This window comes from Neltuma alba, unplaced genomic scaffold (assembly GCF_004799145.2).
Source record: "Neltuma alba isolate B1F8T4 unplaced genomic scaffold, ASM479914v2 tig00012537_pilon, whole genome shotgun sequence".
Lineage (NCBI taxonomy): Eukaryota > Viridiplantae > Streptophyta > Magnoliopsida > Fabales > Fabaceae > Neltuma > Neltuma alba.
The window spans coordinates 263,183-276,085 of record NW_021637002.1 but is presented as its reverse complement, the minus strand read 5'-3'; the positions used below and the strand labels follow the sequence as shown (position 1 = coordinate 276,085).

At 37.5% G+C, this 12,903-nt stretch overlaps 1 protein-coding gene and 1 pseudogene across 1 annotated transcript; one reads left to right on the top strand and one right to left on the bottom strand.

Annotated features, from left to right (window-relative positions):
• Nucleotides 1-1,649: 1,649 nt before the first annotated feature.
• Nucleotides 1,650-4,823, bottom strand: LOC114728515 (uncharacterized). The gene is made up of 3 exons (XM_028915428.1): nucleotides 4,612-4,823; nucleotides 3,161-3,429; nucleotides 1,650-1,900 (listed from the first exon to the last, which is right to left on the bottom strand). The coding sequence occupies exons 1-3, from the start codon at nucleotides 4,614-4,616 to the stop codon at nucleotides 1,650-1,652; spliced, it is 525 nt and encodes a 174-aa protein (XP_028771261.1). The 5' UTR covers nucleotides 4,617-4,823.
• Nucleotides 4,824-7,658: 2,835 nt separating this feature from the next.
• On the top strand, nucleotides 7,659-10,892 carry LOC114728514 (1-aminocyclopropane-1-carboxylate oxidase-like; annotated as a pseudogene).
• Nucleotides 10,893-12,903: the final 2,011 nt, after the last annotated feature.

Below are 12,903 nucleotides of genomic sequence, written 5' to 3'. Positions count from 1 at the left end.
ATCATGCGATGCAATTCAGAAATCAACCAATAGGCAGAGAAGAGAGCATTATAGCAGCAATACTTAGGAACAGGAGCAAATCCAAAGGCAAAATTTTTTTTTTTTTTTCAAAAAAAGCTCAACAACTCCCAACAACAATCCCTCCCCCACACTTGATCAATACATTGTCCTCAATGTTAAGATAATTTGTGAAATGAAAATAGACAAATATAAATCAAGTGATCAGAAGAGATGGCAGAATCAAGAGGAAACAAAACAAACAACTACTAAACAGAAATAAACTACACTACAACAACTACATGGCTAAACTGGAAGTTCCCTTCCCCACACTTACTCCTAACTATCTCAGCAACAATATCACCAGCAATACAACATAAAGTAAAAGAGTAGGGTGGAAGGGAACAACCGGGTGATCAGGGAGGTCTTGATTCTCATGGTAGTGCTTCAGTAGATGGCCGTTGACTTGTGAAGTTATACCGGTCTCCTCATCTACGAGCTCTACCGTGCCAAAGGGATATACTTTAGTAACTCTAAACGGACCTTCCCACTTGGTGACAAACTTCCCCCGACATCAGCTTCAACCGGGCTTTAAACTTTAGAACCTTGTCACCTTCATGAAACTGCTTCCTTAGAATCTGTTTGTCATGAATCATTTTCAGCTTGTCTTTGTAGATTCTGGCATTGTCAGGATTCAAGTCTCATCTCTTCAAGTTCCTGGAGTTGCATCTTCCGATTGATAAGTGAAGATTCAAGATCTGCATCACATGCCTTGATTGCCCAATAAGACTTGTGCTCGATCTCCATAGGTAGATGGCAAGCCTTGCCATAGAGCAACCGGAAGGGGGACATGCCTATAGGGGTCTTGTAGGCAGTCCTGTAAGCCCAAAGAGCTTCCTCAAGCCTTTCACTCCAGTCCTTACGGGATGGTTTCACGATCTTCTCAAGTATTCGTTTCACTTCCCGGTTAGAGACTTCAGCTAACCCATTCGTCTGAGGGTGATAAGGAGTGGCCAGCTTGTGATTGACTCCATGTTTAGCCAATAGAGACTTGATGGTCCTGTTGCAGAAGTGTGTTCCTTGGTCACTGATGATTGCTCTTGGAATGCCATACCTGCAAAAGATATGAGAACGTAAAAACTTGGCAACAGTAGAAGCATCATCTTTCCTAGTTGGCACTGCTTCTACCCATCGAGACACATAATCTACTGCAAGTAATATGTATGAAAATCCAAAAGACGAAGGGAAGGAACCCATAAAATCCATGCCCCACACATCAAAGATTTCACAAAAATGCATAGGTCTTAGAGGCATCTCATGCTTCCTACCCAAACTCCCAAACCTCTGACACTTATCACAAGACTTGCAGAAAGAATAAGCATCCTTAAATAGAGAAGGCCAATAAAAACCACACTCTAAAACCCTCCTAGCAGTCCTATTAGCACTAAAATGCCCCCCACAAGATAAAGAATGTGCAAAGGTAAGGATAGAGTGGATCTCATTATTTGGAACACAGCGTCTGATGATCTGGTCACTGCATTGCTTCCACAGGATTGGAGCATCACAGATATAGTATCTTGCCTCCCTCTTCAGCTTATCAATCTGAAATTTAGACATAGAAGGAGGTATAAGGTCAGTGACAAGATAATTAACTATATTAGAGTACCAAGGCTCATGAACAGCCAAGGCAAAAGTGCAGAATCAGGAAATGAGTCAATAACAAGATCAGAAGAGTCAACTCCCTGTGTGCCTTCAGGTAACCGACTAAGGTGGTCAGCTACATGATTCTCCGCTCCGGCTCGATCTCTAATCTCGATATCAAACTCCTGTAGCAGCAAAGCCCATCTCAGCAGTCTAGGTTTAGACTGAGGCTTCTTAAATAGGTATCGAACCGCTGCATGATCTGTAAAGACAACCACTCGAGAGTTTATAAGATACTGTCTAAACTTATCCAAAGCAAAAATAATAGCAAACAGTTCCTTCTCCGTAGTGGTATAATTCACTTGAGCGGAATCAAGCGTCTTGGAGGCATATGCGATGACTCTAGACTGTTTCTCCTCCTTCTGTCCAAGCATGGCACCTACTGCAAAGTTAGAAGCATCACAAGACAACTCAAAATGTAAATTCCAGTTAGGTGCAGTGAGAATAGGAGGTAAAACAAGCATAGATTTCAAAGTGTCAAAAGCATGTCTACACTTATCATCAAATTTAAATTCAGTATCCTTTTTCAATAAGGTAGAAAGAGGCAGAGCAACTTTACTAAAATCCTTAATAAAGCGCCGATAGAAACCTGCATGCCCTAAGAAAGACCTCAAATCCTTTAAACAAGTAGGATAAGGAAGGGATGAAATAACTTCAATTTTGGCCCTATCAACCTCAATCCCCTTTGAGAGATGAGGTGACCTAAGACTATCCCTTTATCAACCATGAAATGACACTTTTCAAAGTTTAAAACCAATTTCTTATCAATACACCTCTCAAGAGCCTGCTCTAGGCTATTCAAGCACTCATCAAAACTCTCACCATAACAGTGAAGTCATCCATAAAAACTTCCATGTTTTGCTCTAGAAGATCACTAAATATCGCCATCATGCACCTTTGAAAGGTGCCTGGAGCGTTACACAACCCAAATGGCATCCTTCGATAAGCAAAGGTACCAAAAGGGCATGTGAAGGTAGTCTTGTCCTGATCTTCAGGAGCGATAGGTACCTGAAAATAGCCAGAAAAACCGTCAAGAAAACAATAGTGAGACTTTCCTGAAATTCTTCTCCAACATCTGATCTATAAAAGGTAATGGAAAGTGGTCCTTTCTCGTAGCATCATTCAACTTCCTATAGTCTATACACACTCTCCAAGCATTTTGAACCCTAGTTGGAATCAGTTCATCATTTTCATTTCTCACTACTGTGATACCGCTCTTCTTTGGTACTACTTGTACCGGACTTACCCACTCACTGTCTGATATGGGATAGATGATCCCAGCACTCAACAACTTTGAGACTTCCTTCTTAACCACATCCAAATAAGAGGATTCAGTCTCCTCTGTGGTTGCCTAACTGGCTTGGACCCTTCATTCAAAAGGATCCTGTGTGTGCAAACTGAGGGATTAATCCCCGAATATCCCCTAAAGACCATCCTATAGCCCCTTTATGACTCTTAATACAGAAATCAAGTCTTTCTTCTTCAGAACTACTCAAAGAACTGGAAATAATAACAGGCAATTTAGAATCAGCAGCAAGAAAGACATATTTCAAATTAGAGGGGAGGGGTTTCAGTTCTAAATCAGGAGGTTGCACAACAGAAGGAACTAATTCTTTTATGTCAAGTGCATTCAATGCAAGTGGCATGTCCATATGGCTTGGGGAAGGAGATATAAGCTCATCATGATGTGTATGTCCTCCACTTCCCAACTCAGTGCCATTCTTGGATGACCTACAAAAAGAAGGATCGGTATCAATTTTATCAACAGAAACATCAAGTAAATCACAAGAAAGAGTGGGATTAGAAGTGACTAAGTCAGTAGCAAGCTTGTTGCTAGCCTCTTCTAATGTTCCAGCACCACTCAAAGGGAAGCTACCGGTGTAGCTTGTGTAACAGCTCCTTTATCATCAGTACCTGCAGAATCAACAAACTCGCCTTTCTCAAGGCTATCATCAAGTGTAATGTTCAAGGCAGAATCACAGTTAAGACAAGATGATGCATCAAAATCATGAGAGATGGAAAGGAGGTGATCAACTTCTAAACAGTTAACACACACCACGTCACCATAACATGAGCAAAAAGAAGAAGAATGAGGGGTAGATAAACAAGTAAATGCATCATCATGCTCAGCAATCTCACCATACCAGTCATGTTCATGCATCTCAGATTCATGCAAATCATCAACATCATTAACAGCACAATCAATCAAATTAACACCCAAGTAAGAGCAATCTGCATAACCTTGACTCATAGCATCAGAAATGTTGAAGGTAATCTGTTGGTCCCCAAAGCCCATGGTAATGACCCGTCTTTCACATTAATTATGGTTTGGGCTGTTCTAAGAAAAGGTCTTCCTAGAATCAAAGTGCTATCGGCTTTAATCTCATCAGTCATATCTAGCACATAAAAGTCAGCTGGGAACACAAGACCCTTCACTTGCACAAGAACGTCCTCAAGAAAGCCCTTAGGATGTCTCACAGTCCTATCAGCTAGACCTAGCACAACACTGGTGTCTTTCAAGGCATGAATACCCAAACTCTCATAGATAGAGGTAGGCATAACATTTATGGCTGCACCTAAGTCTAGTAAGGCATGTGAAATGTTTGTTTTGCCTATGGTACAGGGAATAGTGTAAGAACCCGGGTCTTTACACTTAATAGGCAGCTGTGGTTTGAAAATAGCACTAACACTAGACCCCAGTTGGATTCTCTCACTATGCCTATACTTCCTCTTGTTTGTACATAGATCTTTCAGAAACTTAGCACACTTAGGCATCTTCTTAATCAAATCAAGTAATGGCACATTAACCTCAAGTTTGCTAAACATTTCAAAAAGCTCATCATTATCTTTCTTTTCAACAACTTTCTTACTCATGAGATATGAATGAGGAAAAGGCAAGTCAGAAATATTTACCTCATCACCTTTGGAGGATGATCCTTTCTCTATTGGCTCTTTGGATTGAATGGAGGTCTCTTGAGTGGCCTTGGGAATGTCTTGAGTGGTTTTAGAAGGAGGAGACTCAACTTCTATCTCTTCATCAACCGGTTCTTCACCCTCTTCATCATCTTTGAATTGCACTGTCTTAGCACCAATTTCCTTACCGCTTCTCAATGTAATTGCATTCAAAGATTTAGGATTTATCACCGTGTTGGAAGGCATTGAACCACTAGCCTTAGCTTGCTGTTCACTCACACCATTTGACAACTTAGTGACATAAGAAGTCAAATTAGAGGTTCTAGTTTCCCATTGCTCCATCCTATTCTCTAGGGCTGCAAATCTAGCTTCAGATTTAGCTTCAGACTTAGATATGTGCTCAGTCATTGCCTCAATGCCCTTGAGTATTCGAGAGAACCGCTCATCATCCTTAGACTGTGATTGCTGTGGGGTAGACATAGCTCTAGAAGATTCTCCTTGTAACCCTCCATAGTAAGATTGCCCTTGAGGAACTATATTCCCTTGAAACCCCTCTTGAACCTGCCTATTGTCACCTCCTCCCCATCGGAAATTTGGATGAGCTTTCCATCCTTCATTATATGTGTTTGAGTATGGGTTCCATTGCTTGGATTGATTGGCCCTTCCTTGATACATGGCAGAAACTTCCTCATATCTATGAGGGCAAGCAGCAGAGATGTGCATAACAGAATTACAATGCTCACAACTAGGTGCAGTCATCTCCATAGAATTAGGAGTCCGAGTGTCACAGGGGGAGTGTGAGATGCAAGCTTATTCAACTGTGTAGTCAAAGCAGCAATTTGAGAAGTGAATGTGTCCAATTGAGGAATGTGGACTGAAGAAGGATTAGCATGCATTGCATTGATATTTTTAGACTCCCTGATGCTATACTGTTGATGGTTCAATGCCATTTTCTTGATAAGTTCCCATGCCTCCTCAGCAGTTAAATCAATAAGAGAACCCCCAGAAGCAGCATCCAACATCCCCTTATCTTGGGTCTTAAGTCCATCATAAAAGTATTGGACTAACTGCTCATCTGGAATCTGATGGTGTGGACATCTAGAAAGCAAGTCCTGAAAACGGTTCCAGTAGTCATAAAGTGACTCATCATAATCTTGCTTTGCAGAGTAGATCTCTTTTCTCAATGTAGAAGTCCGGGAAGCAGGGAAATACTTCTCCAAGAATGCTTTTCTGAGGTTGTTCCAGTTATGGTAAGCATCTGCCATATAACTAGGCAAGCTCATGTACCATTCTCGCGCTTTGCCCTCCAGAGACAAGTGGAATACCTTCCAAAGAACCTCATCCAGATTAGCCCCAACCGGCTTCATGCTAGCACATACCATAGAGAGAGATTTCAGATGTTTGTACGGGTCCTCACCTGTCAAACCATAAAATTTAGGCAAATTATTAAGCAGTGGACCTTTAATCTCAAAATTAACATCAACATTAGGGCATGCAACATTAAAAGGATCATAATTTGCATCAGAAGTAGTGGCTTCCCTAATGGTTCTTCTTCTAGGGTTATCTCCATTATTCTCTCCTACTCTGTCATGCTCCCCATTATGTCCATTGCCCCCTCTCTCATTACCACCATTGTTGTTACCATTAGGATTATTAACTGTTTCCATTATGTCACCTAAGTCAACCACCAAATCTAGATCAGTTAAATTGTCTAGTTCAACCTCACTAGTCCTTTCTACCCTTGAGTCTTGTCTAACTTCTCTTAAAGAACTTTGAAGCTCAAGATTGGAAGGAACTAGGGTTTTAGACCTACCCTTTCTTGGCATAAACAATCAATCAACTAGAAGTAATTAAGCAAAAAAAAAAAACAGATGAATGCAATGCAATGAATGAAAATGAAGATATTTAGTTGTATTTTTGAAATTTTTTTTTATGCAAAGGAAGAAGAAAAAAAATGCTATGAAAAATCAAAAGAAACAAATGCAAACTACTAAAGAAAATGCAAAAACTAACAAAAATGAAATCTAAAAAGGCTCAACAAATGAACCCCAATCAAGGCTACTTGACACTTAATTACTAGGGAACCAATTTCTTGGCTCCCCGGCAACGGCGCCACTTGAAGTTTAACTGCCCTTAATTGTCGCTTTGGGGTTACTCCAAAAATTAACCGAATTAATGCAATATAGTGCAAAACTCGGGTCGTTTCACTTTGAGGAGCCGAAAACGAAATTAAACCCTAGTAAATGAATGCAAGTAACCTAAACTATAAAAAGAGATTTTTGATTTTGAAAAGCTGTTAATTAAATACTACGAATCAAATTGAAATTAAAATACTTTTTTTTTGTTTTTATATAAAAGTGATTAAAAAGAATGGAGATGAAAGAAATGGAAATGAGACACACAAATAACACTGATGATAATCAATCCTCCAATTCAACAACGCAGGCAATCATCACTCTAAAAGATGTGGGAGTTAAAAACAATGAATTAAGAATTATAATTAAGCTTTTGATCCAACAACCGAGCCACCTCGAGTTGCCACAAAATGTTTTTCTAAAATCCCAATTTACTAACTGCAACCAGAATAGTAAAATGGGATTAAGGATGCTAAAAACCAATGCTTAATTAGAACTCTTAAATCCAAAAATAACAGAATTAAAGCTAGCAAGAGACTATATGATCCAAAATTCTAAGCCACCTTAGAAAATCACAATATATTAACTCCAAAATCAACATAAATGTCATAACCACGACATCATAATTGAAATCAAAGCTCTAAACAGCCCAATGTCAAATGCTAAACAATAATCCAGTCACAATAATCCCCAAATATAATCAGATTAAGCAATACAATTATCCCAACAATTAGAAAAACTATCCTAAGACCTAGGAATTGTTAAACAATTATTGAGTAGGAAATTAAAGTAACTTAAACTCCCCTTTGATGATCCAAGCTCCTGCTATTATTGTTGAATTAGAGGATCTCAGAGCTCTAGCCACGCATAGCCATGAAAAATGCCACAATCAATCCTTTTTTGCGGTCAGCCATGGAAAAATACTGTTCACGCCGTCAGCTCCCTGCTTCGTCGCCGTCGAGCTCGTGTGCGTGTTTTTATTTCAGCGACGCTTGCGTCCTCTGCTCCTCCGTTCGGCCTCGCTCTGTTTCGTATTCGCCGGCGTTCAGCTCCTCGGTTTCGTTCTCTCCCGTTCGGCTTTGGTTCGCTCTCAGCCGCCGTCTGCGTGTGTGTGTGTTTTATTTCAGCGCTTGTGTTCTCCTTTTACTTCCAGCCGCCTCGCGTGTATCAGCTCGCTTGCTTCCTCTCGGGTCCCCTTGATGGTGAATGTAATATTAGATATTAGGGGTGGAGCAAAACGCAGCGTTTTGCTCCCCCTTTTTATTATTTTATTTTTTTTATTTTATTTTTTCTTTCTCTTTCTTTTTTTTATTTCCAAAATCTTCCAAAAACCTACAAGCAAAAATTTAAAGATAAGGTAGCATTAATTGTCCTCAAAAATCAATTAGTCACAATTAAATCAAAACATGACAATTTTGCCCCTATAAAATAATAATTCAAAATAAAACAAAACAAATCAATTAAGGCAAAAAGGGACCAATTAAGCTGACAAAACTCATATAAAAGATACCAAAATATATAAAAATAATTGAGTTTGTCACCCGCATGATAGTTTCAGGACCGAACTTTAAAAAACATACCACTTTTAAAATATACCGGCTTTGCAAATCAATCACTACGAGCCAAATTTAGTGTAAAAAAAAATTAAATAATCGAATAAATCACTTTCTTACCTACCGCACTTGAAGATTTCATCGAGGGATGATGAATATATATTTGCGCCATGTATGAAAAGATTTCACCAGCAAGTACACTCTCTCGCCCTGTGTATGGGGCAGTTTTTAGAAGAAAGCTGTGATTCTCAATAAAGGCATGTTTTATCTTTTCATCAAAGAAGAAAAAAACTAGACCGAACTGGTCGGTTCAACCGGAAAATCAGTAAACAAGATAGTGGTCTGTTTTGGCTTGGGTAATAATTTGGCCAGGAGTTGAATTGGTATCGAATTGGTCAAACCAGAGTGAATCGGTAAAAACTGGCGTGAACCAATAATAAACCGGTTTAAATGGTTATGTTGTTATTTGTCTGATTTTTTTCCTATTTAGCTCCTAATATCTCAGTCACGATAGATTTGAATGAACTTACATGATAATTTTGGTATAAATGATTATTAATTTTAGTTATTGATGAATCATAAAGATCAAAATTCTTAATATTGTACTTTGTTATTATTACAATCAAACTATTGTTATATTTTCTTATATTCTGTTATTAATGGTTATTAATGTTATTGTATTTTGTTATTTTCAATTAAATTATATTATTTTAATATTATCAATTTGATCTCGAGTTAACACTAGCCTGAACAACTGATCCTTGAATTACTACTTAATTGGTTTATTATCTAGTCCAGTTTTTTGTTTCTTGGATTTGATGCAGTATTTAATTTGTTATTTGGTACATGTGAAATGCCCTCCTAGGTCCTAACCAACATTCCCATATAATGTAAAATCATTTTAAAATAACGTTTGTTATGAGATAAAAATAGAAAGTGACACAAATGCAAAACAATTTTATTATTCTTCCATCTTTTAACTAACATATATTGGTTTCAACTTTTAAATAGAGAGCAATGGCTTCCACTAACCACGTACAGAACATCTCAAGCGATAAACACGAGGAATCAAGTGAGCTATAAGCTTGTATTTCTACCTCTCAAACCAAGCCAATGGCTCTCCGTCAATACACCTTACTTTCAAACGCTACTCTCTTCAAAAACAAAATCGTTCCTTCACTTTCAACAATAAAGAGCTCTTGTGTTTCTTGTTCAGTCCAACGCAGGGCTTCTTACATTATCGCTTTTGGTCAAGATAATACTTCTCGTCGATCTGCAAACTACTTCCAACCTTCAATTTGGAACCACGACTATATCCAGTCGTTAACAAGTGATTTTGTGGTATGATATGTACTTTATAGCATTCATATTATTTCCTTGTTTTATGGGTAATATATGTTTATATAATATAGGTTTTATAATCCTTAACAATGAAAAAAATGTGAACTTTTATTTTACAGGAAAAATCATATGCGGAAGAAAGTGACCTACTAAAAGAGGAAGTAAGAGTAATGCCCTTGAAATTGGAAGATTCAACGGATCAACTTGAGTTTATTGATATCTTGCAAAGACTTGGAGTGGATCATCATTTTGGCCTTGAAATAAACAACATCGTAGAAAGTATCTACAAGAATAAGGACCCCTTAGAGCAGGACAACAATTTATATGTTACGGCTCTTGAATTTACACTCTTGAGACAACATGGCCATGATGTGTCATAAGGTATTTATTTCATTCTGAAATCACTAAGTTTTATTAATAATATACTTGTCTTTATATGCCATTAAATATTGTTTTATTTGCATGGGTGTCTCCAGAAGTATTTAAAGGATTTGTTGATGACAAGGGCAACTTTCATCCCATCCTTTTGGCACAAAGGTTGCCAACTACCCTTCTTGCCCTAACCCTAATCTCGTGAAAGGTCTTCGTGCCCATACCGACGCCGGCAGCATAATCCTTCTCTTCCAGGATCATAAGGTTAGTGGCCTCCAACTTCTCAAAGATGGCCAGTGGATTAATGTGCCTCCCAAGCGTCACTCCATCGTCATCAATCTTGGAGACCAAATTGAGGTAATAAATCATACGTTCCCTCTAATATTTGATATAAGAGCTAGATAAATAACAAATTTTTTTTAATATTAAGAAAATTGGTTAGATTAGTTATTTATATAATAGACGTATATGGATTTCTCTAGAATACTCTTTTTAGTTACGTGCATTATAACCATGAAGTTAGTTGTATCTTTTTTGTGCAATGCAGTAACTAACTTTGATCCTTGATGGTCCTTTTGTTTTTTCTTGAACAGGTAATCACAAATGGGAAGTACAAGAGTGTGGAGCATCGTGTGATTGCACAAACTGATGGTACTAGGATGTCCGTAGCTTCATTCTACAATCCAGGTAGTGATGCCTTATATTTCCGGCACCATCCTTGATGGAAGGAAAGGAAGAAGAGACCAACGGGCAGATTATTTATCCAAAATTTGTGTTTGAAGATTACATGAAGCTTTATGCTGCTCTCAAGTTTCAAGCAAAAGAGCCAAGATTTGATGCCATGAAAGCTATGAGTTCCAGTACCACCGCAACAGCTTAAGGAGGGAAATCACTATTTAGTGATTTGGGAATGGGAAAATAACTAAGGAATAATATACACAAGAATAAACGAAAAAGCTTAGAACCTAGACCTTTTAATTATACACATTCTTGCTATTGTGGGTGTTGATTTTTGATTGCTTGCACTTGTGTCAGTGATAAACTCAGTCAATAGAAAGTGCAATCTCTTCTTTTTTGGTTGGTCAAATTAAGAGCTCGTCTAATGAATATAATAATCTAATAAAAATTTGAAGTTATGCTTCTAAAAGATAAACATGTTTTCCCTACATCGAATGAGATTTTGAGGAATTAATTAAGATTCGGTTCATCTACAAACTCATCATATTCGAACATGTTGACTTGCAACCCGTGTTCCAAGCAGCTTTCGAAAGGAATGTTTTTAAGTTTTTTGGAGGTTGGTCACTTTCATAACATTTTGTTCCAAACGAAGGAGAGAGAGTGCTATTTTTCACTTAATTTTATTGATCCAAAATGTGGGCAAACTTGATGGGAAAAGTTTTCATCACTCGATGATCTCTCTTGCAAATGACATCTTCATAGCCATGGGGATTGGGAGTCTTAATGTAATGATCACCCTCACTAATACAACGAATAAAGAATGGAAATACTGGAGATTAAGCACATAAATGAAACTAACTGTAGCCCTCTATAGAAATTCATGAAATGAGGACATACATTAGTAGCCCATAAAAGCTACAAGTCTAAAATTTTTTAACGACTTAGGCCTCTATAGTTTCTGGACCCATTCCTTTCCCAACCCATATTTTCTATGGGCCCATAATAAAATTTGGGATCATTTATCGAACCAAAAAGGCGTTCTTTTGCTTTCACATTCTTCATGAAATCTTCCCAAATTCTGCAAAAGGAAAACCACTTTTAAGATACCTATAATTTTCTTCAATTTTTAATTTGATGCCTGTGAGCTTTTCTTTTCATATTAAATCATTCACTTTTACTTTCTTAACACAATTAATTTTTGCATATGGTCTAATAATGTTAATAGAGTAAAGTTATAGAGATTAATGGCGTTAAAAGAGTAAGATTAAAATATTAAATAAGGAGTAAAAACACACAGCTACTAAATTAAAAATGGAAGGAAACTATATATGCCTCAAGAATAGTTTCCGCTGCAAATTTTCCCATTATCTGTAGAGGTGCTAGAACTACAAACCATAAGTAGGTTTGAGGCAGTTGTTAAAGCTCACAATATACATATACTGGTTTGATGGTTTATAAGCAGAAATACATTTCATAAAAGCCCGAATGAAAAACTCGAGGACTTGACGAAAACGAAAGAACAGGAAAAGAGTGGTGAGGGAAATAGATTGAACAACTTCGTTTGGTTCTAATAAAGAAAATAATGTCAGAAATTGTTCAGAAAACTTTGGCCAAAACCCCAAAAAAAAAAAAAAAACTACTCAATTCGATTCTCTTGATATTTATTCATGTTCATTACGTTTTCATTTTGTACGGTTAATTTTTCGTTTACCATTCTTCAAGTTGACTACTCTTTTCCCAAGTTGCCTTCGTTGAGTGGATGCTCTTTAAGTAAGTCCGCATCTTATTTGTTCGGCTCCCCACTCTCTCAATTAGATCAAATCTTTCTTGGTTTTTTTGTTCGTTTGTTTTTTGGGTATGTATTTCAGCTCATCTGCTATTAAATGCTTGGTTCAGTGAGTCTTCGCTCAATATGCGAAGTTTCAAATTTGCCATCTCTATTATGAATTTGATTTGACTTGTGGGTCAAACAAAGAATATCATGATGATTTGAAATTTAAGGGGCTGTTATGGTTGGTCGCAGGTGTGCGATAGTAATCGTCAATGTATTATCATAAATAGTTTGTTTGGTTGGACTTACTGATAGTGAAAAAAATTACATTGGTAATAAAGATTGCATATTTTTTGGTATTGTCTATTCACAGGAGATCTCTAATGAATACTCTATGCAGGAATGCAACCTTTATGTCTACTTTGTCCTTACTAAACTAGGT

Bases quoted from the DNA above. Each gene is read 5' to 3' on its own strand.
- LOC114728515 (XM_028915428.1), bottom strand. The intron at 1,901-3,160 runs GTATTAAGAGTC...TTGTCTTTACAG, and splicing joins AGAAGAAAGACTTGATTTCT to ATCATGCAGCGGTTCGATAC.